Below are 27,157 nucleotides of genomic sequence, written 5' to 3'. Positions count from 1 at the left end.
GTTTTCTCCTCATTTTGTAGCCCCCCCCCCCCCCAACACAATAAATATTGTAATAATATAAATACAGCCCCCAGCCCCCCGTGCAGTGCCCCCCGGGGTGGGGGGCTGCAGGTCTTATTGCTACTGAGGTGGGGGGGGGGGGGGGGCCCTCGGCGCCTTCCCCCACCCCCCCCGCCCCATCCTTGGGGTGGGGGCTCACCGGGGTCGCCCCCACAGCAATTTGGGGGGGGGGACAAGGGTAAAAACATCGGGGGGGGGGGGCAACAAAAAGCTACGGGGAGCTTTGGAGGGGCACGATGCAACACAACGCAAAGGAGCGCAGGGGGGAACGGGGGGGGGGGGGGCACAGAACAGGAAATAAATAGGAACAGAAAGCAGCGAAAAGCAAGAAAGTATCCCGACGGAGGAGGGGAAATAAATAATAGTTATCGGAATGATAATAATTAAGAGTAACCATAATAAGAACAACGATAATAATAACGGAGGGGGTTGGGGGGGGGCGGGCGGGTAGGGGGTGTTCTGCCCCTTTCATCACCCAGGACGCCAGAACCAGCCGGGCTTCTGCCCCAGGGATCTGGGGAGGGCGAGCAACAAAATCCCTGTGTATGGAGAGGTTTTTTTGGGGGGGGAGGGGTAATTTCCAGCCCCCACCCCCCCCACCACCACCACTCCACCTTGTGGGGGTGCCGGGGGCTCAGGGGCAGTGGGGTCCCTTTGAGGCCCCTTTAGGGCCAGAAGCCTCACCCCACACGACAGAAGGATGGCTTTGGGGGAAGGTTGGGGATGTTTTTGTTTTTGTTTTTTCTTTTTTTTAGTCTTTTTTTTTCTTCTCTTACAAAAACAGATGGTTTTGTGTCTGTCGCACCAGGGAAGTCCCCGGTCGCTGCCTCAGCCTCTCTTCTCTACCTTTACCACTACCATTACTGTTACTATTCATCATTATTTGTTCTTTCGCCTTATAAAAAAAAAAAAAAAAAGGCCCCTCCCTTCTCCCCCGATCAAAATAGGGAAAAAAATAAAAGGGCTCTGAAGAGAAGAGAGCGCAGACACCACCACCACCCCCCCCCGACCTTAGCAGGAGTGTGGGGGATCTGGGGCCCCCCCCCCCCCCCCCCCCCCCGCTTCGCACCAGTTTGGCGAGGAGAAGAGCCGAACTGGGGGGGGGGGGCCGGCCAAAAGGTTCGGCCACCGCCCCCCGGGGGTCGACGGACGGAGCCGGGACTCGAACCCGCGGCCCCCGGAGCTGCCCGGCCTTGGGGGGCGTGGCCTCCAGCCCTGGGGGCGTGGCCTCCAGCCCTGGGGGCGTGGCCTCCAGCGCTTGGGGGCGAGGGCAACCCCAGGCAGACCTGAGGCGCGGGGGCGTGGCTTGGGTGGGGGGCGTGGCCTCGTGCGCCGAGGGGAGACGCCCCCAGCACGTGCAGCCCCCGGGAGCGCCTGGGGGGGTGCGGGGGAGTCTCTAACGGGGGGAGGGGGTCCCTAAGGGGGGGGGGGGCAGCACTCTTCTTTGGTCCTTGGGGGGGGGGGGGGGGTGGCACCCCAAAGACGCCCCCAGTGTCCCTGCACTGTCACCCAGGGGTGCTGCCCTCAGGGGCGGGGGGGCTCCACCAGCCTCTGGGGGTGGGGGTCCCGGGGGAGGGGGAGGGGTCGGGGGGGGGTGTCCCCTCAGGCCTTGTGCTGCTTGCTGGTCTTGAAGGAGACCTGGAGCACGCGGTCGCCCAGGCGGTAGCCGTTGAGGCTGGCGATGGCCACGGCGGCCTCCTCGTAGCTGGGCATGGTGACGAAGCCGAAGCCCCTGCACTTGGCCGTGGCCGCGTCCCGGATGACCTTGACCGTGGTGACGGCGCCGAAGGGCCCGAAGAGCTGCCACAGGACGCTCTCGTCCGCCTCGGGCGCCAGGTTGTAGACGAAGATGCACCAACCCCCGCAGCCGGGGGGGCCAGGCCCACCCCCGAGAAGCCCGGCACCGCCTCGATGGCCAGCGGGGAGAACCTGGGCAGCAGCGACAGGGGGCTGCGAGGGGGTCAGCCTGAGACACGGACACCCCCCCCCCCCCCCCCCCCCCCCGGGGCCAGGGGACCCCCCCCCCCCCAGCACATGGGAACCCCCTGCAGTACCAAGGGACACCCCCAGTAGCAAGGGACACCCCCCACACCCCCCCACCAGCGTCCCCTCCCATGGGGGTCCCGAGTCCTTGGGGGTGCAGATTTGAATATGGGGGGGGAGGCAGGAGGTTGGGGGGCAGGGGGGCCGTTACCTCTTCACGCTGTAAGCGACGTTCAGCAAATTGTCAAGCCTGCAAGAGGTGAAATTGTTGGGGGGGGAGGCGTGCCCCCACCTCCCATGAGTGCCCCCACCTCCCAGGGGTGCCCCTCCTCCATGTGCACCCCTCCCTCCCGTGGGTGCCCCGCCCTAAAGGCCACCCTCCCCAACCTTCCCCCACCCCATGCCCCCCCCGATGTGTACCCCCCCCATGGGTGCCCCACCCCAAATGCCACCCCTCCCCCTCCCCAACCTTCCCCCCACACCCCATTGCCCCCCCCAGCCCCCCGGACCCCCCCCGGGGCTCACCGGAACCGCTGGGGGGGTGATGCAGGGCGCTGTAGCGGCGGGCGCCGGGGCAGAGGCCGAGCAGGGCCCCCCGCCCCCCCCACCTTGTGGCCGGGGCTGGTGGCGAACTTGACCGTGAGGGGCTCGGCGGCCCCCAGGGGCTTCTGCCCGTGCAGCCCCCGCACGGCCTCCTCGGCCTCCGCCCGCTTGTCGAAGCGGATGAAGCCCACCCCCGCGAGACGCCTGTGGGGGGGGGCAGGAGCCCTGAGACCCCCCCCATCTGACAGCAGAGACACCCCCCGAAGAGCGACCCCCCCCCCACCCCCCCCACCACAGCAGGGACCCCCCCCGCACAGTAGTGACCCCCCCCAGGACAGCAGAGACCCCCCCCCAACAGTAGTGACCACCCCCCAGTAGTGACCCCGCCCCAAAGACCCAGCTGTGGGACCCCAGCCATCCGCCACCCCACGGACCCTGCTGACACCCCCCGGGGGCTCGGGTACACAGGAAGGGTGACACCCCCCCACCACCACCACCCGCCGTCAGCCCATGGGGATCCAGGTGCTTGGGGCCCCCACCCCATGAGGACCCAGGGGTTTGGGGACCCCCCATGGGGAAACAGGATTTTTGCCCCCCACCCCACAGGGACCCAGGGGTTTGGCGACCCCCCCCCTCCCCACTTCGTGGGCACCCAGGGTTTTTTTGGGGGCGGGCTTCCCTACCCCACAGGAACCCAGGTGTTTGGGCCCCCCACACCCCGATAGTGACCCCCCCCCGTGCCCCCCCCACCCCCCCCCGCCGGCCCCCGTGCGTGCGGGCGCACCGGTGACCTGGTCGACGAGGATGCGGGAGGTGATGATGCGGCCGAACTGCGCGAAGAGCTGCTCCAGCTCCTTCTGCCCCATGGCGCGCGGGAGGCCGCTCACGTAGAGGTTGGCGTCGCGGATCGACGCCGAGCTGGGCCGCGCGTAGGACACCTAGGGCGGGCATCAGCCCCCAGGGACCTGGGGACCCCCACCACCACCCCCCGCCCCCAAAACGCACCCGCACCCCGCGGGCCCCCCCGGCACCTTGATGGTCTTGGTCTGCAGCTTGAGGCCGTTGAGGGTGCTGATGGCCTTGTCGGCGTCGCCAGCCTCCACGTAGTTGACAAAACCGTACCCCAAGCTCTGCCCTGGGGGCGTGGGGGGGGTCAGCAACTGGCGGGGGGCACCCCCGGCACTCGCTGGCACCAGGGACGGCCCCGTCCAAGTCCCCCAGCCCCTTTGTCACCAGCAGGATGCGACCCAACGAAGGGGGTCTTGAAGCTACCCCCAAGACCCCACCCAGGTGCCCTGGTCCCCATCAAGGTCCCCGTCCCCACGGCCCCATCCACGTTCCCGTCCCCACCGAGGTCCCCGGGGACGTCCCCCCCATCCCGGCATCCTGCGTCCTGTCACCCCGAAAAAGAGGGTCTTAAAGCCATCCCCACGACCTCAGCCACATGCCCCGGTCCCCGTCGAGGTCCCCGGGGACGTCCCCCCGTCCCACGCCCCGTCACCCCAACGAAGAGGGTCCGGACGCCGTCCCCACGGCCCCACCACGTTCCCATCCCCACCGAGGTCCCCGGGGACGCCCACCCCCCTGTCCCGCGCCCCGTCCCCCGCCCCCCGGCCGTACCGGTGACCTTGTCGCGGACGAGCTTGCAGGACTCGATGTCGCCGAGGCTGCCGAAGAGGCTGCGCAGCTCGTCCTGGCTCATGCTCTGGGGCAGGTAGTTGACGATCAGGTTGGTTTTGCTGTCGTCGGCTGCGGGGGGGCCCCGGGGACCCCGTTGGGCAGCGCCGCCGCCGCCGCCGCCACCGGCAAGGCCACGGGAACGGGGCCGCAGCCCGAGGGCCCCGCGGTGCTGGGCGCCTGCGCCTCCACCGTGCTCAGGATCTGGCCGGGGACGGGGACGGGCGTCACCGGGACGCCGCCGCCGCCACCGGCGGAACCGTGCCACCGCCGCCGGGACACGGGGACGTCGGGAGGGCGACGCGGGGCATGGGGGCGTGGGGATGCCGGGGGATGGCCCCCCCACCCGCCCAGGGATAAAACCCCTTTGTGCCGGAGCCCCCCGCCCGCCTCACCGGGATGCCACCAAGACGCGCGGACGGGGACGGGTGTCACAGGGACGCCACCACCAGGGTGCGGGGACGGGGACGTCGGGAGGGCGAAGCAGAGCACGGGGGCATGGGGATGCTGGGGGCGGGCCCCCCGGGATAAAACCCGTCCCCCCGGGATAAAACCCGTCCCCCCCCGGGATAAAACCCCTTTGTGCAGGAGGCCCCCACCCGCCTCACCGTGCCACTGCCGCCACCACCGGGACGTGGGGACGGGGACATCGGAAGGGTGACGCGGAGCGTGGGGGCACGGGGATGCCGGGGCCGCCCCCCCCCCCCCGGGATAAAACCCCTTTGTGCAGGAGCCCCCCCCCCCCCCGGCAGGGGACAATGGCCCTTTGTGGCTGGGGACGGGGCACCCGGGGCTGCCAGCCACCGGCTGCGGGGGGGCACGGGATGGAAAGGGGGGGGGGGCGCTTTAGGGCCGGGTGGCGAAGAATCGGGGGGGGGCGCACGGGGGAGCACGGTGTGGAAATGTGGGGGGTGGCTTTTGGGGCTGGGGGGTGAAGAATCGGGGGGGGGCGCACGGGCTGGAAGGGGAGGGGGCCGCCCGTGGAGGAGAAAATCGTGAGCGGAAAAGGCAAAAACGAGGAAAGGAGCCCAAAAAATGGGGTGTGCGCGGCCGGGGGGCAGCACCGCGTGCCCCCCCCCCCCCCCCCCCCCCCCAGTGACAGGCCGGTGTCAGCGCGGCCGCCCGCTGGCACACGCGTGTGCCCCACGCCCACGTGCTCTCCCGCAGCTGGCTGCCGGCACACGCGTGTGCAAACCGCAGCGGCTCCGTGTGCCCCCCCCCCCCCCCCGGCCCTGCACACGCGTGTGTTGCACGCTGGGCACACGCGTGTCCCCCCCCGGCCCCCCCCCAGCCCCACACACACGCGTGTCCCGGCGCGGCCCCACCCAAGCGTGTCGCCTCGAGGCGGGGGGGGCGTGCGGGGATGGGGGGGCGAGGGGGTGGGCATGGGGGGGTAGGCACGGGGGGGGGGGGGGCGGGGACCTGGACGGGGGGGGGGGCAGGGATGGGGGGGCAGGGACCGGGATGGGGGCTGTGGATGCTCGGGGGGGGTGGGCAAAGGATGGGTCCTGGGGGGGGGACACGGAGAAAGGGGGGGGGGGTCCGTGGGGAGGTGCGGATGGGGGGGGGGGAGGATGCTTTGGGGTCCCGGCCGTGCCCCCCGCCCCCCCCCTCCTACCGTCACCATTGTCGCGGGGCTCCTGGGGGCTGCGGGCTCCGGGCGGGGGCGGACCCCCCCGCGCTGCCCGGCGGGGGGGGGAGGTGAGGGGGGCGGGGGGAGGAGGGGGCACCGGGGCGGGGGGGGGCACCGGGGGGGGGGGGCTCGGGGCGCGGCGGCGCTGCGGAGCGGCGGCCCCGGCGTTCTTAAAACGTCCTTGGGCGGCCGCGGGGCGGGGCGGGGCCCCCCCGGGGCCCCCCCAAAACCACGGCGGTGGGCGCGGCCCCGAGCCCCCCCCCCCGGAATGGTTCGGGCCGCGCCCCCTCCCCCCAAGAAATGGTTCAGCCCCGGCCCGCCCCCCCCGCTTCTTCTGGTGGATTGGTCCCGACCCCCCCCCACGGTGTCCCCCCCCCCAGGTGAGGCGGTCCATGCCCCCCCTCCCATAAGCTCCCCCCCATCGGACCCCCATCACCTCCCAGCCCCCCCCCAACGAAGCCCATTGGCCGCCGAGGGGGAGGGGCCCCCTTCCTCCCCTCCCTCCCCCCCCCCCAGCCGGGGGCTCCCCAAGGAAGCGGGGGGGGGCGGGGGCGGAGCCGCCGCCTTCAGCACCGGGGACAGCGCCGGGGGCGCCGCCAGCACCGGGACAGGGGCACGGGGGGGGAACTGCCCCCCCCGCCCCAACACCCGCCCCCAACACCCCCCCACCCCAAATTCCCCCCCCAATGCCACCCCCCCTTACATCCCCCCTCCCCCACAGACCGAGGGCACCAGCCGCTAATTAAAACTCATCGCTTTAATTGAACAGGGTATTTTGGGGGCGGGGCGGGGCACGGGGGGTCCAGGCCCCCCCCCCTTGTTACCCCGCGGGGGGGGAGACACAAATATTGGGGAAATAAATAAAGAGGGGATGGGGGCGGGTAAGGGAAGGGGGGCCCCGAGCCCCTTGTCAGTGCTGGGAGCAGGATGGGGGTGGGAGCCCCCGGATTTTGGGGGGGGGGGGGCACAGATCACCCACCAGAATGGGAGCGAGTGCCCCCTCCCCCCCCAAGGGGGAGGGAAATTCCCCCCCTCGCCGTTGTTTTGTACTTGAGGGAGCTGAGGCTGGGCTGGGGGTGGGGGGGCCTCTTGGGGTGCCGCCCCCGTGCCCCCTCCCCCCCCCCCCAAAAAAAAACTACGTCCCGCGGGGCTCGGGGCGGCTCTTGAGCGCGTGGCGCCGCATGTGCCAGGTGAGGGAGGCGCGCTGGCGGCACCGGTACCCGCACACCTCGCACCTGAGAGCGAGGGGGGCGTCAGGGGATTAACAAAGCCCCCCCCCCAAAAAAAATGCCCCCCCCCCCCCCGTTACTCACTGCAGGGGGGTCTCCCCCGTGTGCGTCCGCCGGTGCACCTCCAGGTGGTTCTTGCGCTTGAAGGCCTTGCCGCAGCTCTCGCAGGTGAAATCCCGCACGCCTTTTTTTTTTTTGGGGGGGGGGGGGGGCACAAGGCGGGGGGTGATTTGGGGTCCCCTTATCGTTGTGGGGGGGCCTGCCCGAGCCGGGGGGGGCTCACCGGAGTGGCTGAGCATGTGGCGGCGCAGGCGGGCGGCCAGGTGGAAGCGCTTCCCGCAGCCGGGCTGGGGGCACTGCTGCGCGCGGCCCCGGCGGTGCGCCAGCTTGACGTGGTTCTGGGGGGGGGCAGGGGGGGCAAAATATTCAGGGGGGGGGCGTAGAGAATAAAGGGGGGGGGGCACAATGCGAGAGGGGGGTACCTGGAAGCTGCTGAGGGCGACGTAGACCTGCCCGCAGCCCGCGTAGGGGCAGGGGATGGGATCCGGGAGCCCCTCAGCATCGGGCGCGCGGCCACGCCGGCTTCGTCGCCGCCTGGGGGGGGGCACGGAGATGCCGGGGGGGGGGGTCGAGCACTGGGGGGACCCGCCTGAAGCCCCTAAGGCCCCCCCCCGACCGTAATTCCCCTGAGGAGCCCTGCCACGTGCGGGGTGCCCGCAAGGACCCAGCGGCACCGCCAGGAAACCGCCTGCAGGTCCTACAGGGGCTCCGAGCCCCCCAGCCCCAGGGAGCAGAAATCCCCCCCCCCAAGAAACCACAAAAGCCCCCCGAGAAGCTCCCAAGACCCCCCAAAAAAACAAAACCCCCCACGAAAAGCCAAGAAAAGCCCCAAAACCCAAGAAAAGCCCCCAAAACCAAAAGGAAACCCAAGCAGAGCCCCCAAAACCCATAAAACTAAAAAAAACCCAAAACCCCACGAAAACCCCAGAAAACCCCAAAACCCAAAAAGATGACCCAAAACCCAAGAAGACCCAAACCCCAAGAAACTCCCCAAACCCCAAAACCCCAGAAACGTCCCCAAAACCCCCCAAACCGCCCCCCCGCCGCCGCCAACCTCTCGGGCTCCCGGGGATCTCGTAGATGATGGCCGACATGTCGCCGCCGTCGGGGTCCTCCGCCGGGGGGGGCTGGGGGCTCCCGGGGGGGTCCGAAGGGGCCGCGGGGGGCTCGGCCGCCGCGGGGGGGGCGACGTGTCCTCCTGCTTCACCCCCCCCGCCTCGTCCTCCTCTACAGCCGGCACAGAGAGAGGGTGAGGGGGGAATGGGGTGCCCCCCCCGGCATACCCTAACCCGCCGCCCCGTACCTGTTTTAGTGAGGGGGGGCCCGGGGGGCGCGGGGAAGGGCCCCCCCCTCCAGCAGGGCGCAGGGCAGCTCCTCGCCCCCACGCCCAGCTGCAGCCCCTCCAGCGCCTCGTAGCCGGGGCCGGCCAGGATGAGGAGGGGGGGCTTGGAGGGAGGGGGGGGCCTGGAGCAAGGGGGGGCCTGGAGGAGGGGGGAGCTTGGAGCAGCGCAGGGGCCCCCCTGAAGCAGGGTGGGGGCCCCCCCTCGGCCAGTGCCCCCCGTGCCCCCCCCAGGCGGAGGGGGAGGGGCAGGGGGACGCAGACCACCGCCTCCACCGCCGCCCCCTGCCCCTCTGCCGCCCCCCAGGGGGCCCGGGCCCGCCGGGGGGGCCACGACCGCTGCGGCCCCCCTGGTGCCGATGGGGCCCCCCGGCGGAGCCTCCGAGCCAGAGCTGCAGCCCCCAGAGGGGGGAGGAGGAAGAGGAGGAAGAGGAGGAAGAGCTGCCAGGAGCTGCAGGGGGGAGAGCGAAGGTGGAGGGGACCCCAAAAGGTGCCCCCCCCAACCCCCCCCCCCAAACCGCCTCCCCTGGGACCCCCCCCAACCCCCCCCAAAATAATGGCATGCCCTAATCCCCCCCCCAAGAAGAAAAACCCCCACGCTGCCCCCTGCACAGCACCCCCAGCCGAGGGGCCCCAGCACCCCCCAGCCCCCCCAGCACCCTCAGCCCTGTGCCCCATCCCCCCCCCACACAGCACCCCCAGCTGAGTGCCTCCAGCTCCCCCAGCCCCCCCAGCTGAGAGGCTGAGCACCCCTGGCCCCCCCAGCACCCCCACCGAGTCCCGCCCCCCAGCACAGCACCCCCAGCCAAGGGGTCCCAGCACCCCCAGCCCCCCCCCCCCAGCTGAGTGCCCCCAGCCCCTCCACAGCCCCAGCCCCATGTCCCTGTCCCCCCCCCCGCACAGCCCCCCCAGACGAGGCTCCCCAGCACCCCCAGCGACCCCATCCTCACGTCTCGGCCCCCCCGCGACCCCCCCCAAAACCCCATGTCCCTCCCCCCCCCCCCACGCACCCCCGTCGCTGTCGGAGCCGTCGGAGGCGGGGGGGCAGGGGGCAGTGCAGGTCCTGGAAGTAGCGGTGCCCGCGCTCGCACTGCCACACGGCCGTGGTGTACAGCCCCACCGCCGGGTCCAGCTCCGCCAGGCGCGGCTCGTAGGGGCAGCGCTGCCGGTGGTCCTCGTACCAGATCACCGCGTGCCGCAGGCAGTTCACGTTGCGCCGCCGCCCTGGTGGGGGGGATGTGGGGGGGGACGGGGGGGGGGGGGGGCTGGTACGCTGCCGCCCCCCGGCATGGAAATCCCTCTCCCTCTCCCCCCCCCCCCCCCCGTACTCACTTTTCTTGCGTTTGGGTTTTTTAGGGATCTGCTCCCACGGCTTGCTGGGGAGAAGGGAAAAAGGGGATGGGGGGGGGGGGTAACGGGGAGCAGGGCCCCCCGGCACCCCCTCAGTGCAACCGGGGAGGGGCCCAACCCCCTCCCCCCACTCCCCCTCCAATCCCCCACCACGGGAGGGGATGGGGGACGGGACCCGACCCCCCCTCCAAGCCCCGCTCCTCCAACCGGGCACCGAACAGACCCCGACCCCCCCCCCCAACGACCCCCGGCACCGTGCAGCCCCCCGGTTCCTCCCCAACCCCCCAGCCCTCCGTTTCCCCCTCCCTCCCCCAACCCCCCCAGCCCCCCGTTGCCCCCCGGCCCCCCCCGCCCTGCTCACCCCCGCCGCCCGGCCCCCCCCCCCCCCCTCAGCCCCCGGTCCCCCCAGCCCCTCGGTGCCCCCCCACCCCCCGGTGCCCCCCCGCCCCCCCCCGCCGCTCACCCCCGCCGCCCGGCGCGCTGCCCCCGCTCCAGCCCCAGCAGGTAGGCCGCCAGCTTGGCGTCGCTCCAGCCGCTGCGGCGCCGGAGGTCGACCCAGGGCCCGTGCGCCTCGCCCAGGTAGACGCGCCGCACGTCGTACTTCTTCCGCGACTCCAGGCGCCGCCGGGCCCGGTCCGACTCCGTCAGCCGCGGCCGGCCCCGGGCCTTCCGCCCCCCCCCGCCTCCGCCGCCGGGGCCCGCCCGGGGCCGCCCGGCTCCGGTTCCGGGCCCGGCTCCGGCTCCGGTTCCGGGCCCGGCTCCGGCTCCGGGCCCGGCTCCGGGCCCCCTCGGCCGCGCTCATGCCGGGCCCGCCGCCGCCCCGAGCAGCGGCGCGTGCTGATGACGCCCTGGAGCGCGCGCCGCTTCCGCCCGGATTGCCCTCACCTCCCCCGAGTGGCTTCGCGGCGCCGTAGCGCGCATGCGCGGTCCGGAGAGCCCCCTATACATAGCCCCAAAGTTTCCCTACCCTGTAGTGCGCATGCGCCGCCCCGCTTCCGCCCGGAGTGCCCACACACACCTCCCCCGGGTGGCTTCTAGCCCCCGTAGCGCGCGTGCGCGTCCCCGCTTCCGCCCGGCTCTGACCGGCCGGCGTCAGGGCGGGCACTGCGCATGCGGGAGGCGCTGCCAGTAGCTCGAGCTTCTCCCCCTGCCCCTATCTGCCTGCCCCCGGCCCTGGGGACCCCCCCCCCAAAAACAGGGCCCCCCCAGAAAAAAACAGACTCCCCCCCAAACACGAGGCACCTCTCTCAGTCCGTAACACCTCCCTTTATTGACCGGGGGCTGCGGGAAGGGGGGCCCCTACCACCAAACAGGGACCCCCTCCCCAAAGAGACCACCCCAAAAACAGGGACCCCCCCCCCAAAAAAAACACGAGGCACCTCTCAGTCCACACCACCTCCATTTATTGACCGGGGGCTGCAAGAAGGGGGCGCCCCCCCCACGAAGCCCCCATGGGTGCCCCCCAGCAGCCTCAGCCCTCGCCCCGTGCCCAGCGGCCCCGCAGCGCTTCGGGGGGTCAAGCTCGGGGGGTCGGGCTCTGCCAGGCGCGGCGTGGCGGGGTCCAGAGCTGGGGGGCGGCGGTGCCCCCCCCCAGGCGGAACAGGACCGGGGTGCGCCCCAGGACCGGGTTCGTCTCCTGCAGCCCCGCCAGCCACTTGGCCAGGGTGCGCTGGTCGCCCGCCCCCGCCATGCAGAGGGCGAAGATGGGGCCTTCTTCCACTGAGGGGGGGAAAAGGGTCGGGGGGGGGGCTTTGGGGGGGGGGGGCAGAGGTGTGTGTGTGTCCCCCCCCCCAGCTCACCTTCGTCCACGTCGAAGTTGTTGTCGTCCCAGGGGCCGCGCTCCAGGTCCAGGTCGAGGTAGAGGGGGTAGTAGAGGCTCCGTTCAGGGTCCGGGGGGGTCCTGTGGGGTGGGGGGGGGTATGGGGGCAGCATCCCCCCCCGGAGTTACACAAGGGGGGCACCAAGTCCCAGTTGGGGCCGGGGGGGGGGGGGGGGCAGTCCCATCCCTGCCCACCCAGGGGAAGGAGACGTGCTTGTGCTGGGGGTCCTGGGGGGTTTACCCAAAGGGGGGGGGGGCTCAGATGATGGGGGGGCTCACCCGCAGGTGGGGGCAGCGGGTCACCCCGCAGCACGTAGTACTCCAGGCGGGTGCTGCGCAGCCACAGGGGGAAGGGGCCCTCGACGAACACCGGCCGCGCGGGGCCGTGCCGGGCCAGCAGCTCGCGCTGCTCCTCGCTCTGGCTGCCTGGGGGGAGGGAAGGGGGGTGAGCCCGGCTGTGACCCCCCCAGTGCCCCCCCTTGCCTGAATTAGCCCCCCCACACGTTAATTATCCCCCGCCGGTGCTCACCGATGATGTAGGGCTGCACCAAGCCCTCATCTGCGCCGCCGGCTGGGTGGGGGTGCTGCAGGGGTGGGTAAGCTTGGGGTCACCGGGGGGGGGGGACACCGAAACCCCGAGTGGGGGGGCCACGGTGCCACCTGTGCCCCCCCCCCCATGCCCCATGGGGAAATGGGGGGGGGATGGGGACATCAGACCCCAAAGTGGGGGCGCCACGGTGCCCCCCCATGCCCTGTGCGATGGAAATGGGAGGGGGGCACCAAAACCCCAAGGGGGGGGCCGCAGTGACACCGGTGCCCCACGGGGGAAATGGGGGGCGCTGCAGGGGGGACACCAAAACCCCACGGGGGGGCCACGGTGCCCCCCCCCCCCAACCTGGTAGACGGTGAGCCGCGCGTCGGGGTCGTTGGCGATGCGGCGCAGGCCCAGGCGGGCGGCGGCGAGGCCGGGGGGCAGGCGGGGGGCAGCGGGTGGGGGTCGGCGTGGCGCAGCCGCGGCAGCCAGTACAGCATCCGCTGGCACTTCCGCACCGGGCGGCTGCGCGGGCCGAAGATGCTGAGCAGCAGGAAGCGCGTCTCCGCGTCCGGCATCACGCCTGGGGGGTGAGGTTTGGGGGAAAAAGATGAAATTTCGGTAAACCGGGGGGTCAGGAGCCGAAGATGCCGAGCAGCAGGAAGCGCGTCCCCGCGTCCGGCATCGCGCCTGGGGGGGGAGCAAGATTTGGGGGGAAAAATCAGGAGATTTGGGGGAAAATGAGGAAATTTGGGGAGGGGATTTTGGGGGGAAATGATGGTGTTTCAGTAAACCAGGGGGGGTCAGGAGCCGAAGATGCCGAGCAGCAGGAGCTGCGTCCGGCATCACACCTGGGGGGCGAGGTTTGGGGGAAAACGATGAAATTTCGGGGGAAAACGACGAAATTTTGGTAAGCTGGGGGGGGTCGGGCGCCGAAGACGCCGAGCAGCAGGAAGCGCGTCCGGCATCACACCTTGGGGGTGGGGACGAGATTCGGGGGGAAAACGACGACGTTTCGGGGGAAAACGCTGAAATTCGGGTATTTCGTGAACCCGCCCCCCCCCCCGCCGTACCGTATCGCTCCATCTGCTCCAGCACCTGCAGGCCGCACTCCTGCTGCCGGGGGAAGGGGTGCAGCAGGCGCTGGATCGCCCCCCGGGGCAGCCAGGGCCCGCGGGGCAGCAGGCGCAGCAGGCGGTGGTAGGCCTCGCGCTGCCGCGCCGCCCCCAGCGCCGCCATGGCCGCCAGCGCCGCCGGCACCAGCTCCAGGTGCCCCCGGCGCCGCCCCGGGGCTCGCTCCAGGGCCTCCAGGGCGGCGGCGAAGGCGGCGGGGCCCCCCCGCGGGGGTCTTCGGCCTCGGCCTCGTCGTGGCTGCGGTGCCCCTCGCGGCGCCGCTCCTCTTCTTCGTCGGAGGGGGGCGCGGGCTGGGGGCTGGGGGGGATTTGGGGGCGTGGGAGAGGGGGCGGACAAGCTGGGGGGGGGACGGAGGGGAACGGGGGGGGATGGGGGGTGAGGGGGGCACAAGGGAAAGGGGGGAGGCGGGGGGGAAGGGGGAGGGGGGATAAGGGGGGATGGGGGGATAGGGGAAGGGGGGCAGGGTGAGGGGGGTGAGGACGAGGTGGGGGGGAACAGAGGGGAGGGGGGATAGGAGAAGGAGGGAGATAAGGGAAGGGGGGGCCCGGGGAAAGGGGGGGGGCAAGGGAAGGGGGAACAGGGGAAAGGGGGATGGGGGGCGGGGACAGGGGAAAGGGGGTAGGGGAAGGGGGGTGGGACGGGGTGGGGGGGGAAAGGGGGGACAGGAAAAGGGGGGGAGAGTTAGTGGGGGCGGGGGGGCAGGGGGAGGTCAGCCCCTCCCCCCCATCCCCATCCCCCATCGCCGTCCCCTCGTGCCCCCCCCCGGCCCCTTGCCGGCCCCGTGCCGGCCCCGTGCCCCCCGTGACCCCCACATACCCCCCCCCCGGTGTCCCCGCCCCCCCCCCACCTTCAGGCCACCGCCGCCGCCGCCGCCCCCCCAGAGCCGCGCCAGGCCCCGCGCCCCGCTCAGCCTCATGGCGCCCGCCCCGGGCCCGGCTCCGCCACCGGCGCCGGGAACCGCTTCCGGGGCAGGGGGCGGGGCCAGGCGCGGCCAATCCCGGCGAGGCGGGGCGGGGCCAGGCGCGGCCAATCGGTGAGGCGGGGCGGGGCGAGCCGCGGGCATTCCGGCAACCCAGGGGGCGTGGCCAGACGCAGCCAATCCCCGCGCGGGGCTCCGGAGGATTCCCCCGTGACGTCACAGCGCGCGCCCCAGCGGTGATGGCGGGGCCGGGGAGCCGCGGTGACGTCACGGCCGGGGAGCCGCGGTGACCTCACGGCCGCGGGCCCACCGTGTGACGTCAGAGCCCGAGGCTGGCGGTGACGTCACGAGGGGGGCAGGGTGACGTCAGAGCGGCGGCCGCTGCTATAAATGGAAACGGCGGCTCCGGGCGCGGGGGGGGGGAGGGCGGCAGGGACCGGGACCCCCCGCCCCCACCCCCGGGATTCCCCCCGGCCGCCCCTCCCCCACCCATGGGACCCCCCCCTCCCAGGACCCCGGCCCCCCCCGGCCCTCCCCCACCCATGGGACCCCCCGCCCGGGACCCCCTCGGCAAATGGCCCTGGGGGGGGGGCGGGGGGGGATGGCACCGGGAGGGGGGGTACGGGGGGAGGGGGGTACGGGAGGGGTACCGGAGGGGGAGGGGGGGTACCGGAGGGGGAGGGGGGGGGTACCGGAGGGGGGGGGGGGTACCGGAGGGGGGGTACCGGAGGGCGCATTCCCCGCCCGTGACGAAGCGCCCCCGTCCCGCCCCGCCCCCCACACGCGGAGTCCGATCCGGTGACGGCACCGGGGGGGGGGGGGGGGATGGGGAGGGGGGTTGGGATGGACGGACAGGGGGACACGGGGACGGACAGGGATGGACAGAGGGACAGAGGGGGACAGACAGGGGGACACGGGGACGGACACGGGGATGGACAGAGGGGGAAGGACGGACAGAGGGACGGACAGGGATGGAGAGGGACAGACAGGGGGACGGACACGGGGACAGACGGGGACAGACGGGGATGGCGAGGGATGGACAGATGGACGGACAGAGGGACGGACACAGGGACGGATGGGGGACAGACGGGGATGGACAGAGGGACGGAGAGAGAGATGGACACAGGGACAGGGCGATGGAGAGGGACGGACGGACGGACAGAGGGACGGAGACGGATGGACACAGGGAGGGACGGGGGGATGGACAGAGGGACAGGCAGGGGGATGGACAGAGGGATGGACAGGGATGGAGAGGGACGGACAGAGGGATGGACAGAGGGACAGGCAGGGGGATGGACAGAGGGATGGACACAGGGACGGACAGAGGGATGGAGAGGGCCTGACAGACAGACAGACAGCGGGACGGACAGGACAGGAGGATGGGGAGAGGGACAGAGGGCCGGAGGGGGCCTGACGGACGGACAGACGGATGGACGGACAGAGGGCCGGACGGACGGACAGAGAGGGATGGACAGAGGGACGGAGGGGGCCTGACAGACGGACAGACGGACAGACGGATAGAGGGACGGACAGACAGAGGGACGGACGGACGGACGGAGGGACAGGGCGAGGGATGCCCGGGGGGGGCGGGCAGGGGAAGGGGGGACACCCGGACAGACGGACGGACAGACGGGGGGGCTGAGGGGGGTCGGGGGGAGACCCGGACCCCCCCCCCATCCCGGGATCCCCCCGCTAAATGTGGAAAAAATGACGCCATCGCCCCCCCGCGGTGACGTCAGCGCGGCGGGAGGCGCCCATTGGCTGGCCCGGCCCCGCGCCGGGGGGCCCCGCGCCCGCCACCGACTTTTAAAAGTGGCGGCGGCGGCGCCGGGACCGGGACCGGGACCGGGACCGGGACGAACCGAGCCGAGCCGAGCGGGGCCGAACCGAGCCGGGGCCGAACCGGAGCCGAACCGGAGCGAACCGGGCCAAACCGGAGCCGATCCGAACCGAACCGGGACCGAACCGGTACCGAATCAGCTCCGAACCGATCCGATCCGGGCCAAACCGGGTCAGCCCAGACCCAAACCGGGACCGAACCGGGCTAAACCGGGCCGAACCGGGACCGAACCGGGCTAAACCGGACCGAACCGGACTAAACCGGGCCGAACCGGGCAAACCGAGGCGATGTCGAACGGCAACTTCAACCGCGGGCCGGCCTACGGGCTGTCGGCCGAGGTCAAGAACAAGGTGGGCGGAACCGAACCGGGCCCAACCGGGCCCAACCGGGCCGGGGGGGGTCGGGGGGTCGGGGGGTCGAGGGGGTCGAGGGGGGGGCGGGGAACCGGGATTCCCGGGGCTGGTCCGGGGCTGGCGCTGTCCCTGGTGCTGCCGGGTCGCGGGTGGGGACACGGGGCTGGGGGGAAGGGGCCGGGGGGGGGACTCCAAAGACGCCCCCCCGCCCTCCCCCCGACCCCCATGACGCCCCCCGACCCCAAATAACGCCCCCCGTGCTCCCCCCGACTCCAATAACGCCCCCCGAACCCGACGATGCCCCCCGGTGCCTCCCCTGACCCCAATAACGCCCCCCGGCCCCAACGACGCCCCCCGTGCCCCCCCAAGCCGTGCCTCAGTTTCCCCACGGGGAATCGGGGGGAGGGAAGGGAGGGGGTCCGCGCCGTTTCCCTCCCCCGCCGTCTCCGCGGGGGGTTCGGGAAGGGTTAAGCGGCGGGGGGGGGCCCTGGGTGGCCGGGGGGGGGGCGGCGGGCCCCCCCGGCCCCGCCGCGAGCCCTTATAAGGCGTCGGAGCGCGGCGGCGGCCCCGGGGCTATATATGGGCAAGGGCTCGGAGGGCCGGGGGGCGGCAGCACCGGGCCCGTCGCCGGGCCCCCCCTCGGTGCGCCCTCCCCCCCGTGGGGCACCCGGAGGGATCCAGCCCCCCTCCTCCACCCCCCCCCGCAGTAGGGGGCTGGGGACTGCCTCTGCCCGCACCCCCACACCCGGGGGTGTCCCCGTGTCCCCCCCTCCAAGTGATGTCCCTGAGCCCCCGTGGCCCCCTCGACCCCAAATAACGCCCCCCGTGCCCCCCTCGACCCCAGTGATGTCCCCCCGGAACCCCCCACCCAGGGGTGTCCCCATGTTCCCCACATTCCCCCCCCCCGATGATGTCCCTGAGCCCATCACGTCTCCCCCGTGCGCCCCCCCACCCCACTGACACTCCCCATGGCCCCCCTGACCCCACTGACGCCCCCGTGACCCCCCAAATAACGCCCCCCACTGATGCCCCCGACCCCAGTGACGCCCCCCACTGATGTTCACCCCAACCCCAATGATGTCCCTCATGCCCCTCCCCAAATGACACCCCCTGTGGCCCCCCCCCCGGCCCCACTGACGCCCCCAATGATGCCACCGCCCCCAAATAAAGCCCCCCGTGCCCCCCGACCCCAATGACGCCCCTCCTGACCCCAATAACACCCCCCATGCCTCCCGCTGATGTCCGCTGATGCCCCCCCCGTGCCCCCTCTCCCCATAACGCCCCCCCCCCCCCCGTGCCCCCCCCAGCTGGCGCAGAAGTACGACCCGCAGCGGGAGCGCGAGCTGCGCGCCTGGATCGAGGGGGCCACCGGGCGCCGCATCGGGGACAACTTCATGGACGGCCTCAAGGACGGCGTCATCCTCTGCGAGTACGATCCCCCCCCCCCCAAAAAAAAAAACACCCCCCCCGACCCTATCCAAGGGGTCACAGACCCCGGTGACCCCCATGGTGACCCCGTCCCAGGCTCATCAACAAGCTGCAGCCCGGCTCGGTGCAGAAGGTGAACGACCCCGTGCAGAACTGGCACAAGGTGAGGGGGGGACCATAAAAAGGCGGGGGGGGAACCATAAAAAGCCGGGGGGGCCATAAAAAAAACCCGGGGTTGGTGTCTGCGGCAGCTGGAGAACATCGGGAACTTCCTGCGGGCCATCACGCGCTACGGGGTGAAGCCCCACGACATCTTCGAGGCCAACGACCTGTTTGAGAACACCAACCACACGCTCTCCTTCCACCTTTTTTCTTCTCCTTCACCTCTCCAACCTGCTCTTCCCACCGTCGTGCCCTCCTCGATGCTCCTGGCATCCCTTTTCTTCCCCATCCCTCTCTCACTCTGTCTCAGCCTCTGTCCATGCTTTCATTTTTCACTCACACTGTTTGTCTCTCCATTTCATTTCTCACCCTTTCTCACTCCTTTCTTTTTCCTCACCATTTCCATTTTTATTTCTGGTCTTTCTTCATTTTCTCTTTCACAATCACCCTTCCCGACAACGTCCATGTCTCCTCCCTCCCCTCTACCACGTGAAACGACCCCTTTCTACTTCTTTCATCCTCCCAGGAACCGTTTCTTGCTTTGTTTTCCCACAGGTGAGCACCTGTTTGGCCGCACACCAGTCTTTTGGGATGCGTCTTCAGCAGGGAGCGGTCTTTAGGGGTGGAATCGCCCACAGCATCTTCCTCTCATTAGTGTTCCTCATACTTATTCTCCTCCTGAAGGGTGTGTGGGGATCTGGCGTGCAGCTGGGAGATCCCGGCAGGGCTGGCTCCAGACAGGAACGAGGCGTCTGCGGGAAGGAGCGAGGTGGGTGGTGGGGAGCCCAAAGGTGGGGGCGATTCCCCCCTCAGCTCAGGGTGTACCTTTGGTTCTCCCCCGGGCCCAGAAGAAGAGGAGGATGAGGCTGTTGATGGTGAGGAAGCAGCCGCCCACAACCAGGAGCCGTAGAAGAAGGAAGCAGCTCTTCCCTGCAAGAGGGTGGGACAGGTTAGGAGATGCAGACACAGTTCATGCGTGCTGACGGAGGGAAGGCTGTGAGCATCGTTCCGCCACCATCTCTCTTTCCCTTTCCCCACCCCTCCGTCTCCAGGCATTCTGCTCAGGTCCTGAGTGCTGAACACCCAAAGACTTTCCCCGCTTGCTTGGCTCTGCAGGAGGCACTGAGAAATTTGGGAACAATGGCTTGGGAGGCCAAGGAGAGGCTGCTGAGCCATAAAGGTGGACAGAGGGATGCTCGATACTTGTTTGGGGTGGTTGGGGTGATGGAAGGGCTGAGAGGGAGGGAGAGGTGGGTGCAAGACTGGGTGGGCTGAGTCATGGACAGAAGGATGGTGATCGGATAGATAGAGCAGCTGCCCGGTGCAAAAATCAGCTAGTTTGGAGAGGAATGTACAGGGACTGGAATGGAATCGTTTCAGGAAAAAATGGAGAGAGGGAGGGACAGACGGATGGACAGATGGAGAGAGGGATGGTTTAATGGGCTGGTTACTGGATGGATGGATGGGTGGATGGATGGATGGGTTGGTGGTGGATGGACTGACAGATTGTTAGGTGGGTGGATGGATGGCCAGCTCACCTTTCTTTTGGGCATTTATACTGATAGACCACGGCTTGGCTTGTGAAGGACGGGATCCACCTCTCAGGCTTTTTTTCCTCATACTTGCAGGTAAAGTTTCCACTCTGTTGGGGACCAGCACGTGGGAGCTGGAGGACCATGGAAGTCCTTAAATTGCCCCCGTGATCTGCTGCATTGTCCTCAGAGCCTTCTGTCGTAGGGAGGACCTCTTGGCCATCCCTGTAGAAGTGAAACCTCCGTACAGTGGCGTCTCCAGGGGCCTTACAGATGATGCTCAGGAGATCTCCTGCCATCACCTCTCCCAGCGGGGACTCCACCATCAGCAGGGGCTGGGGAAGGTGGTCTGAGAAAAGGGGAGGAATAAATGGAGACGTAGCAATAAGGACAGCACAAACGGATCTCCAGTTGTTTGCCTTCCCACTGCATGCAGCAAAGCTTGGGATTGTAGGCTTCCTGCCACGACATGAGAAGAGCGCCAGTGGCAGCCACCTTCCAGACCATGCTGGTCCCAGAAAGATAAATCCTCCACCCAGAAATCCTACTGATTTTGGGGATGGGCTGGGTTAAACCACAAAGCCCACCAATCCTGATTTCCAGGTGAGTTGTCACATTGCGGGGCGATAGCTGACACCCACGTTTGGGCATCTGAATAGTTCTCAGAGAGGAGGGAGAAAGCAGAGAGAAAGATAAAGAAATCACACAGCTCACCTCCAATCTTGATCACCAGTTTTTCGCTGGTTGGGGATATGAGCTGCTTCCGACCTTGCTTGAGGGAATAGCTGCAGAAATGCGGCCCCCTGTGTTGCATTCGGGAGAGGACGAACTCAAACGTGTAGTTATTCGTCGAGCTAAATCCTGAAACTGCCCAGCCAGCCTCGCCAAAAATTTGGTACGTCAGCTTCCCAGTGATGCTGGGGGGAGTGGTGCACACCAGCGTGACAGCGTCTCCAAAGAAATATTCCTTCTGTCCCTGCAGCACCCAGAGGGTCGGGGCAGGGACTGCGGCTGGGGGATAGAGAGGGAGACAGGCAGGGGGGACGGAGGTGAGGTGCAAGGAGCAGAGGCAGAAGGGACTAACTCCACGCAAAGAAAAGAAACTGGCTTTCATTTCAAGGAATACAATAAAGCACAGAGGGGACCTCGTAAAGCAGAAATGTCTCTGGGCTATGACTCATTTTATCTCCTTGGGATTCAGCACAAGGTTGCGTCCCGCTGCGGGAAGTGATGAAAGAAAGGAGACTGCAAAAACCCTTTCCACACCCTGGGCAGCTTTGCCATGCCGGCAGAAATGTCCTTAATGTGCTTTCAAGCAATTTTATTTTTTTTTTGCTGCAACTTGGTAATTTATGAAAATAGGAAATGGGGAAGGGGGGTTGAAAAGGCTAAGGGTGAAGGGTAAAACCCGTCGCTGATGCTCCTCCACAGCAGCCACTGGGAAAACACGTTTGGTCTCCACCTCCCTACCTGCCCCCAGCTGCAAACCCTACAAAAATACCATTGACCCACACCCAAAATAGGAGGAGCAGGTGTGGGAAGGAGAGGGCCGGGAAGGGGTTGGGTCTCAAGGGGTTTCCACTCACCACCAGTGTGTTGACACGAGGCAGGACCTCAACAAAGTGAGATAACGAAAAATCCCCAGCACCCAATTTCACCACTGGGTTGTTATGGGGAGGGGGAATGAGGCTGAGGGTCTCCCAGACAGTCACACCTGTGGGACCCCAAATCCAGCCGTGCCCCCAGCAGCTCAGCCCCTGTTTAAGGAGACCCCAGAGGAGTTACCTTCCTCGGAGACCATCTGGCGATGTTAAGGCCCCCCCCCCCCCCCCCAGATTACTAAGACTCCCCCTCCCCAAGCCATTAAGGACCCTCCCTTTTAACCCCATTTTATCCCCCAATTTAACCCCCCCCACTTTACCCCCCACCCCCCCATTTTACCCCCGGTCCCCCCCCCCCAATTTACCCCCAGCCCCCCCCATTTTAACCCCCCTTTAACCCCAACCCCCCAAATTTTCCCCCAACCCCCCCAATTTACTCCCCCTTTACCCCCAACCCCCCCATTTTACCCCCAGCCCCCCATTTTACCCCCCCCACTTTATCCCCATTTTACCCCCCCCCCACTTTACCCTCACCCCCCTTGTCCCACCCCCCCCAATTTGGGCTCCCCCATTTAACCCCCCCCCTCATTTTACGCCCAACCCCCCCACTTTACCCCACCCCCCCATTTTACCCCCGGTCCCCCCCCCCAATTTACCCCCAGCCCCCATTTAACCCCCCCCATTTTACCCTCACCCCCCTCATTTGAAACCCCCAATTTACCCCTGAACCCCCCCAACTTACCCCTGAACCCCCCCAATTTACCCCCGACCTCCCCCAATCTACCCCCACCCCCCCCATTTACCCCCCACCCCCCCCACTTTTACCCCCACCCCATTTTTTACCCCCCCCACCTGCGAAAACGCCGCCGCTGCCTCCTCCACGCCCTCCGCCAGCGTCTGTGCCAGCTCCAGCCACACCTGGAGGGGGGGGGAGGCGAAAACCCACAAATATGACCCCCCCGTGTCCCCCCCCCACCCAAAAAATCGTGTCCCCCCCCCTGGGGCGGGGGGTCCTCACCTCGATGGGGGCCGGGCGCCGGGCGCGGCGGCGCCGCTGCTCCTCCAGGCAGGCGCGGTGCTGGGTGCCCACGGCCTCGCGCGCCGCCCGGCCCCGCAGCCGCGACACCAGGCCGAGGATCTTTGCCGGGGGGGGGGGCACAGGAATTAGGGACCCCCCCCCTCAAATACCCCATAGCCCCCCCCAAAAAATATCCCGTAGTTCCAGCCCCCGGGAGCTGCCACCCACCCCGACCCCGTAGGACCCACTGATATGCCCCCCCCCCCATTGCCACCCCAAAACCCCCCGTTGCCCCCCCCGTGTACCCCCAGCCCCCCCCCGTGCACCCCCCCCATCCCCATGTACCCCCCCATTTCCCCCCGGTGCACCCCCAGACCCCCCCCCATCCCATTGTACCCCCCCATTGCCCCCCCCATGTACCTTGGGGTACGCAGGGACCCGGGACCCCCCCGGGGACCCCCCCAAGCCCCCTCCCCGAGGAATTGGGGACCCAGGACCCCTTCCAACCCCCCCCCAAGGACCCCCCCGTGTTATTAAGGACCCCCCCCCCCACGGGCATATTAAGGGACCCCCCCCCCAAGCCATTAAGGACCCTCTCCAGGAGTCCCCCCCCCCTCCCCAAGCCCCCCCCCCCCCAGATTACTAAGGCCCCCCCCCAAGCCATTAAGGACCCTCCCTGAGACCCCCCCAAGCATATTAAGGACCCCCCCCCGGGCATTAAGCCCCCCCCCGGGATATTAAGGACCCCCCCCCCGGGCCATTAAGCCCCCCCCCGGGATTTTAAGCCCCCCCCCGGGCCCACCTCGGCCTCGCTCCGCCGGGGGAGGCTCTCCCGCAGCGGCCGGGCCTGGAGCTCCGGGAGGCCGAGGGCGGCCTGGGCCCGCAGCGCCGCCAGCAGCGATCGCTTCTCCCGCAGCGACCAGGCCGCGGCCCGGGGCCTCCCCGCCGGGGCCTCGGCGAAGCGGGCCGGGACCAGGCGGGGCCGGGGGGGAGGCTTCATGGCGCGGGGAGATGGCGTCAGGGCGACGAAACGGGGTGGAAACGGGGGGAGCTGGCAGGGAACGGCCCGCCGGGGGGTGCTGGGAGATGTGGTTCGGGGGGGGAGGAGAAAGGGACAGCAGGTCTACCCAAAGGCTGCTGCTGGGAGGCTTCATTAGGGGCGTAATTAGGGTTAGGGTCAGGGTTGTTTGGAGAGAGAGAAGGCGCAGAGTCCTGTTGCGTGTGGGGCTGTGTAAAGGCTCCCAAAGGGAGGTCAGGTCTACCCAAAGGCTTCTGCTGGGAGGCTTAATTAGGGGCGTAATTAGGGTTACATTTAGGGTAGTTTGGAGAGAGAGAAGGCGCAGGGTCCCGTTGTGTGGGGGGGTTGTGTAAAGGCTCCCCAAGGGAGATCAGGTCTACCCAAAGGCTTGGGTTGGGAGGCTTAATTAGGGGCGTAATTAGGGTTAGGGTCGGGGTTGTTCAGAAAGAAGGCGCAGAGTCCTGTTGTGTGTGGGGCTGTGTAAAGGCTCCCAAAGGGAGGTCAGGTCTACCCAAAGGCTTGGGTTGAAAGGCTTAATTAGGGGTGTAATTAGGGTTAGGCTTAATATCCTGGGGGGGGGGTTGGGGGGGTCCCAGGGAGGATCCTTAATGGCTTGGGGGGGGGGGTCTTAGTGGCTATGGGGGGGGCCTTAATTAGGGTTAGGGTCTGGAGAGAGAGAAGGCGCAGAGTCCTGTTGTGTGGGGTTGCATAAAGGCTCCCCAGGGGAGTTCAGGTGTACCCAAAGGCTTCGGAATGGGGGCACTTTTTGATGGGAGAATCGGGGGACTGCTCCACGGCACTCGTCTCTCCCTTCCACTCAAGAGCGCCTTGCAGACGGCTGCTGGGCACCTGCAGTGGCACCGTGCTGGTACAAAAGTAAGCGTGTGTGGAGCATGCTGCGATCTACCTCTTCCTTAGTGACCTGCAGCGACTGGAGGGGGCTGAGGCAATGAAGCTCCGTGCTGTTCCCTCGGGTCCCCAGAGAGAAGAGATCAGCGCCTGCCCCTCCACTCCCCTCCTCAGGAAGCTGAGGGCCGCCGTGAGGCCTCCCCTCAGTCGCCTCTTTCTACCTCTAGTCTTAATAGCTGTTGTTCCACTCAGGATGGTAGTGCAGCAAAAAGAAGTATATTACACACTGTTTGCATGATGTAAAGAAATAAATAAAAAACACCACAATCTGGTAAAAACTGAGCTGAGCCTGTCCTTTAAAAAGGGGAGAATATGCTACGGAAAAGAAGAGCTGTCTTTGTAATTGCTCAGCCACTCAATCTTGCTATCGTCACCAGTGAAAAGCCGTTCTCCCCGTGTGCTGTGCCCTCGTGAAACCCCCCTCCCCAGAGCAGAGCATCCAGCTGTGGGGCCCAGCACAAGGGAGACTTGGGCAATGAGCTGGGATTTTTTTCTTGTACCCTTTGAGGAGAGCTGAGCCGTGGGAGCGTTGGCATGGGGCGCCCTGGCCAAAATCGGCCATCCGTGCAGGGTCAGGACCTGAGGAGGGCTGGCTGTGGGGAGCCTGGCCTCGGCCCAGGATCAGGAAGGGCCCGCGCTTGTGTGTGGCTGCGGCACTGCCAGTTTGAGCAGGGGGTTCTCGGGTGAGCGCTGTGCAGGGTCGCTGCCGCGCTCACAGCCCTTCTGTCTGCTCCTGCTGTGCTGCTCCCCAGCTCCCTTCCCCTGCGTTCCCTGCATGGTGGGCACAGTCTGGCTGACCCCCAGCACCGAGGACCCTCAGGCTTACTTGTCGATCAGTCACAAAGTCCTTCTGTGGGTTCCTGGGTGTCGCTGTACATAAGACCCGGACTGCTGTGCTGTATTACACAATATTTATTGGAAGTGTGGCCAAGGCTGCATCCCGGGGGGGGCTGCCCCAGCCCTTGGAAGAGGGTGGAGGGGGCCGTGGAGGTGGTGTCTGTGTCCACGAGGACTGGGGGCTGCTGGGCCGGTCGTGCACCTTCCACTGATCCGCTGCCGGGCTTGGGGGCCGTGGAGGCCGGGCTGGTGGCAGGCGGGCCGCTCTTCCAGGCACTGATGGTGGCTGCTGGCATCGGGCCTGGCTCTCAGGCGTACCACGGTGGTCAGGCTGCCTGTAGGGGCTCACGGAGCGGCTGCGGGTGTCAATGTCTGGGCTGCCTGGGCTGCGGCGAGGCGCCTGCGGAGACAGGAACTTGCTGAGGCCGTGCTGCGGCTGCGGTGCCAGGCGGGTGCGAGGCAGCAGGGTGCAGGCACCCGGCTGTGCGTGAGCTGTGGGCACACAGTGCTCTGTGCAGAAAACAGGGTGCCCTGTGCCCTCGGCTGGGACTCTGCTCCCCTCCACATCCTGCCCCAGCTTGTCTCCTCCCCAGCGCCTCGCCAGCCATCCTGACCTGCCTGCTCTGCACGTGCTGTCCCAGCAAGAAGACCTGGCCCCCGCAGAGACAGGGGTCCACAGCCGGGCTCAGCACGACCGGGTCCCAACAGCCACCGGCTGCCCTTTTTCAGAGCGCCTTGCAAGGACCAGTACTCAGCTCCCTGCCCGGCCCTGGCCCTGGCCCAACAAGGTGACGGCCTCGGCTCCCTGTTCGGGGAGGTGCTGCCCATCCGCTCTTTGGGATGTGTAATTAAACACACAAGCTCTGTGTGTGCTGAGGACACGCACGCTGGCAGCGCTCAGGTGCGGCTGTGACACACCGACTGCCCCTCTCCAAGGCAATGCCCGCAGCTGGCAGGGCTCATCCCCATGCTCCCAGTAGCTGGCACACCTTGGCTGAGGCGGACACCTGCAATTCAGGGCATCCCAGAACAGGGTGCCTTGTGCTGGGGGGGAACTGGCACTGCTGCGCTTCTCTCTCTGATGGCACCCTCTCTCAGCTCCTGCATTTCTCTTCCTGACCTCGCTTTGCCTACGGCTGTCCCTGGCTCTGCTCTTGCTGCGGAAGGGCCAAGCTTCGCTAAGACCAGCAACAGAAAAATGGGCTCCAGAACAGAATGCCCAGGAATTAGAGGCCACCTAAAGCACTGGACAGCAGAAATTTCAGAAGAGTCTGGTCAAAAACTAACTGCTCACTTCACAATACGCTAACGACAACTGCTTCCTGGCTGGCAGCAGCCACATAATAATGTTGACAAAGATACGGTAACGAATTTGGGAGGGGGAGAGGAGGAGAGGGAGCGGGGGAACAACAACTCACTGATTTTTCTGCCTCCAACGCCGAATACTCACGCACCCAGCACGCAACTATCACAAGCAGGAGGGGAGCCACGAATACCACAGTGACTGCTATGCCGAAACTTAGGAAATCTTGGGGCTTCGCAGTGTTTGCATTGTTCTCCCCATCCACGCCTGCAAGAACAATTGTGGACATTGCTGTGTCCTGCGCACTACTGGTAATCTCACCGGAGGTCTGACATTGCCAGGAAGTGTTCTGTTTCATTTGGTTAGCATCTTTGAGCAAGTGAAAATCCTCAGGCCGCAATGCTTCCTGAGGTTCAGCAGAAGCTGGGGAATCTGCCAAAGGCACTGCAACTCAAGGCACTCTGGAGCCTCCCTTTTGCCTCTCAGCTTTGTTTTCCCTCCATCCTTTGTTTCCCCTGCCATAATGCTGAGGGCCCAGTGTCTCAGGTTTGCTCCCCCAGCTCTTTGGAGTTCTAAAAGGTCTTAGGCGCTTGCCCACCTTCGCTGCTCGAGGCACACTCGGAGCCTTAGGGACAAAACTGAACAAAATTCGGGAGCCCAGGAGTGCCAGTGAGGCAGTGCCCCATCTGCACTGAGTCAGGGCACCACTCTGGGCCTCAGCTCACAGGAGGGGTCCCGTTTCCCATCGTCTGCTCAATGGGCTTCTGACGGCCTCGTTCCCCCAAGAGCAAGGTTCCAAAATCCCTGGGAACTGGGTGCGCTGGGAGGTGACCCCTCTCTAGCCACAGCCACAGAGCTTTGTGAGCGTCTCTCCGCTG

The 27,157-nt window shown here is 67.9% G+C and overlaps 5 protein-coding genes across 15 annotated transcripts; 1 reads left to right on the top strand and 4 right to left on the bottom strand.

Annotated features, from left to right (window-relative positions):
* Nucleotides 1-1,607: 1,607 nt before the first annotated feature.
* Nucleotides 1,608-5,890, bottom strand: ELAVL3 (ELAV like RNA binding protein 3). Its single transcript, XM_066986582.1, is given in 11 exon segments — nucleotides 1,608-1,920; nucleotides 1,923-2,010; nucleotides 2,255-2,293; nucleotides 2,569-2,587; nucleotides 2,590-2,644; nucleotides 2,646-2,790; nucleotides 3,367-3,524; nucleotides 3,618-3,721; nucleotides 4,207-4,350; nucleotides 4,353-4,467; nucleotides 5,882-5,890. Coding segments are annotated over 11 exon segments (1,134 nt in total). The 3' UTR covers nucleotides 1,608-1,662.
* Nucleotides 5,891-6,946: 1,056 nt separating this feature from the next.
* ZNF653 (zinc finger protein 653) lies at nucleotides 6,947-10,986 on the bottom strand. The gene is made up of 10 exons (XM_066986412.1): nucleotides 10,914-10,986; nucleotides 10,338-10,671; nucleotides 9,857-9,900; nucleotides 9,535-9,748; nucleotides 8,657-8,975; nucleotides 8,240-8,340; nucleotides 7,608-7,719; nucleotides 7,409-7,523; nucleotides 7,210-7,309; nucleotides 6,947-7,131 (listed from the first exon to the last, which is right to left on the bottom strand). Exons 1-10 carry the CDS (start codon nucleotides 10,984-10,986, stop codon nucleotides 7,032-7,034), a joined length of 1,512 nt encoding a protein of 503 aa, XP_066842513.1. The 3' UTR covers nucleotides 6,947-7,031.
* Nucleotides 10,987-11,256: 270 nt separating this feature from the next.
* ECSIT (ECSIT signaling integrator) lies at nucleotides 11,257-14,422 on the bottom strand. The gene is given in 8 exon segments (XM_066986411.1): nucleotides 11,257-11,593; nucleotides 11,674-11,774; nucleotides 11,969-12,119; nucleotides 12,223-12,277; nucleotides 12,589-12,668; nucleotides 12,671-12,808; nucleotides 13,299-13,696; nucleotides 14,172-14,422. Coding segments are annotated over 8 exon segments (1,377 nt in total). The 3' UTR covers nucleotides 11,257-11,390.
* Nucleotides 14,423-16,046: 1,624 nt separating this feature from the next.
* Nucleotides 16,047-19,597, top strand: LOC136788286 (calponin-1-like). Of its 7 annotated transcripts, none has more exons than XM_066986565.1 (6): nucleotides 16,051-16,468; nucleotides 17,779-17,900; nucleotides 17,996-18,062; nucleotides 18,151-18,616; nucleotides 18,746-18,830; nucleotides 19,178-19,202. In XM_066986565.1, the coding sequence occupies exons 1-6, from the start codon at nucleotides 16,406-16,408 to the stop codon at nucleotides 19,185-19,187; spliced, it is 813 nt and encodes a 270-aa protein (XP_066842666.1). In that variant the 5' UTR covers nucleotides 16,051-16,405; the 3' UTR covers nucleotides 19,188-19,202. The 7 variants fall into 7 exon arrangements, with proteins under 7 accessions (XP_066842668.1, XP_066842666.1, XP_066842665.1 ...); XM_066986564.1 differs by lacking the exon at nucleotides 19,178-19,202 and adding an exon at nucleotides 18,910-19,009; XM_066986567.1 differs by lacking the exons at nucleotides 18,151-18,616; nucleotides 18,746-18,830 and adding an exon at nucleotides 18,910-19,010 and having other exon boundaries at nucleotides 16,047-16,468; nucleotides 19,114-19,596.
* LOC136788289 (snRNA-activating protein complex subunit 2-like) lies at nucleotides 18,444-23,238 on the bottom strand. Of its 5 annotated transcripts, XR_010827160.1 has the most exons (9): nucleotides 23,015-23,228; nucleotides 22,213-22,332; nucleotides 22,047-22,112; nucleotides 21,180-21,350; nucleotides 20,308-20,604; nucleotides 19,896-19,942; nucleotides 19,600-19,818; nucleotides 18,887-18,991; nucleotides 18,444-18,813 (listed from the first exon to the last, which is right to left on the bottom strand). XR_010827160.1 is itself a non-coding variant. In XM_066986577.1 (5 exons), exons 1-5 carry the CDS (start codon nucleotides 23,210-23,212, stop codon nucleotides 20,791-20,793), a joined length of 576 nt encoding a protein of 191 aa, XP_066842678.1. In that variant the 5' UTR covers nucleotides 23,213-23,238; the 3' UTR covers nucleotides 20,613-20,790. The 5 variants fall into 5 exon arrangements, 1 of the variants encoding a protein (XP_066842678.1); XR_010827159.1 differs by having other exon boundaries at nucleotides 19,600-19,942; XR_010827161.1 differs by lacking the exon at nucleotides 19,896-19,942.
* Between the last annotated feature and the right edge of the window lie 3,919 nt (nucleotides 23,239-27,157).

Source organism: Anser cygnoides, chromosome 34, assembly GCF_040182565.1.
Source record: "Anser cygnoides isolate HZ-2024a breed goose chromosome 34, Taihu_goose_T2T_genome, whole genome shotgun sequence".
Classification (NCBI taxonomy): domain Eukaryota; kingdom Metazoa; phylum Chordata; class Aves; order Anseriformes; family Anatidae; genus Anser; species Anser cygnoides.
The sequence above is the reverse complement of the archived record's forward strand: the minus strand, read 5'-3'. Positions and strand labels throughout refer to the sequence as shown.

What these genes read in the sequence shown, in the direction of transcription:
- LOC136788286 (XM_066986564.1), top strand. Translation starts at nt 16,406, where the DNA reads ATGTCGAACGGCAACTTCAACCGCGGGCCGGCCTACGGGCTGTCGGCC. An exon ending in GACGGCGTCATCCTCTGCGA is followed by an intron (nt 17,901 to 17,995) that starts GTACGATCCCCC and finishes ACCCCGTCCCAG; the next exon opens with GCTCATCAACAAGCTGCAGC. An exon ending in CTTGCTTTGTTTTCCCACAG is followed by an intron (nt 18,617 to 18,745) that starts GTGAGCACCTGT and finishes CTCCTCCTGAAG; the next exon opens with GGTGTGTGGGGATCTGGCGT.
- LOC136788289 (XM_066986577.1), bottom strand. Translation starts at nt 23,212, where the DNA reads ATGAAGCCTCCCCCCCGGCCCCGCCTGGTCCCGGCCCGCTTCGCCGAG. An exon ending in CCCGGCGGAGCGAGGCCGAG is followed by an intron (nt 22,333 to 23,014) that starts GTGGGCCCGGGG and finishes CCCCCGGCAAAG; the next exon opens with ATCCTCGGCCTGGTGTCGCG. An exon ending in CAGCGGCGGCGTTTTCGCAG is followed by an intron (nt 21,351 to 22,046) that starts GTGGGGGGGGTA and finishes CTCCTTAAACAG; the next exon opens with GGGCTGAGCTGCTGGGGGCA.
- ZNF653 (XM_066986412.1), bottom strand. Translation starts at nt 10,986, where the DNA reads ATGCGCAGTGCCCGCCCTGACGCCGGCCGGTCAGAGCCGGGCGGAAGC. An exon ending in CCACATGCTCAGCCACTCCG is followed by an intron (nt 7,310 to 7,408) that starts GTGAGCCCCCCC and finishes AAAAAAAAAAAG; the next exon opens with GCGTGCGGGATTTCACCTGC. An exon ending in ACGGGGGAGACCCCCCTGCA is followed by an intron (nt 7,132 to 7,209) that starts GTGAGTAACGGG and finishes CCTCGCTCTCAG; the next exon opens with GTGCGAGGTGTGCGGGTACC.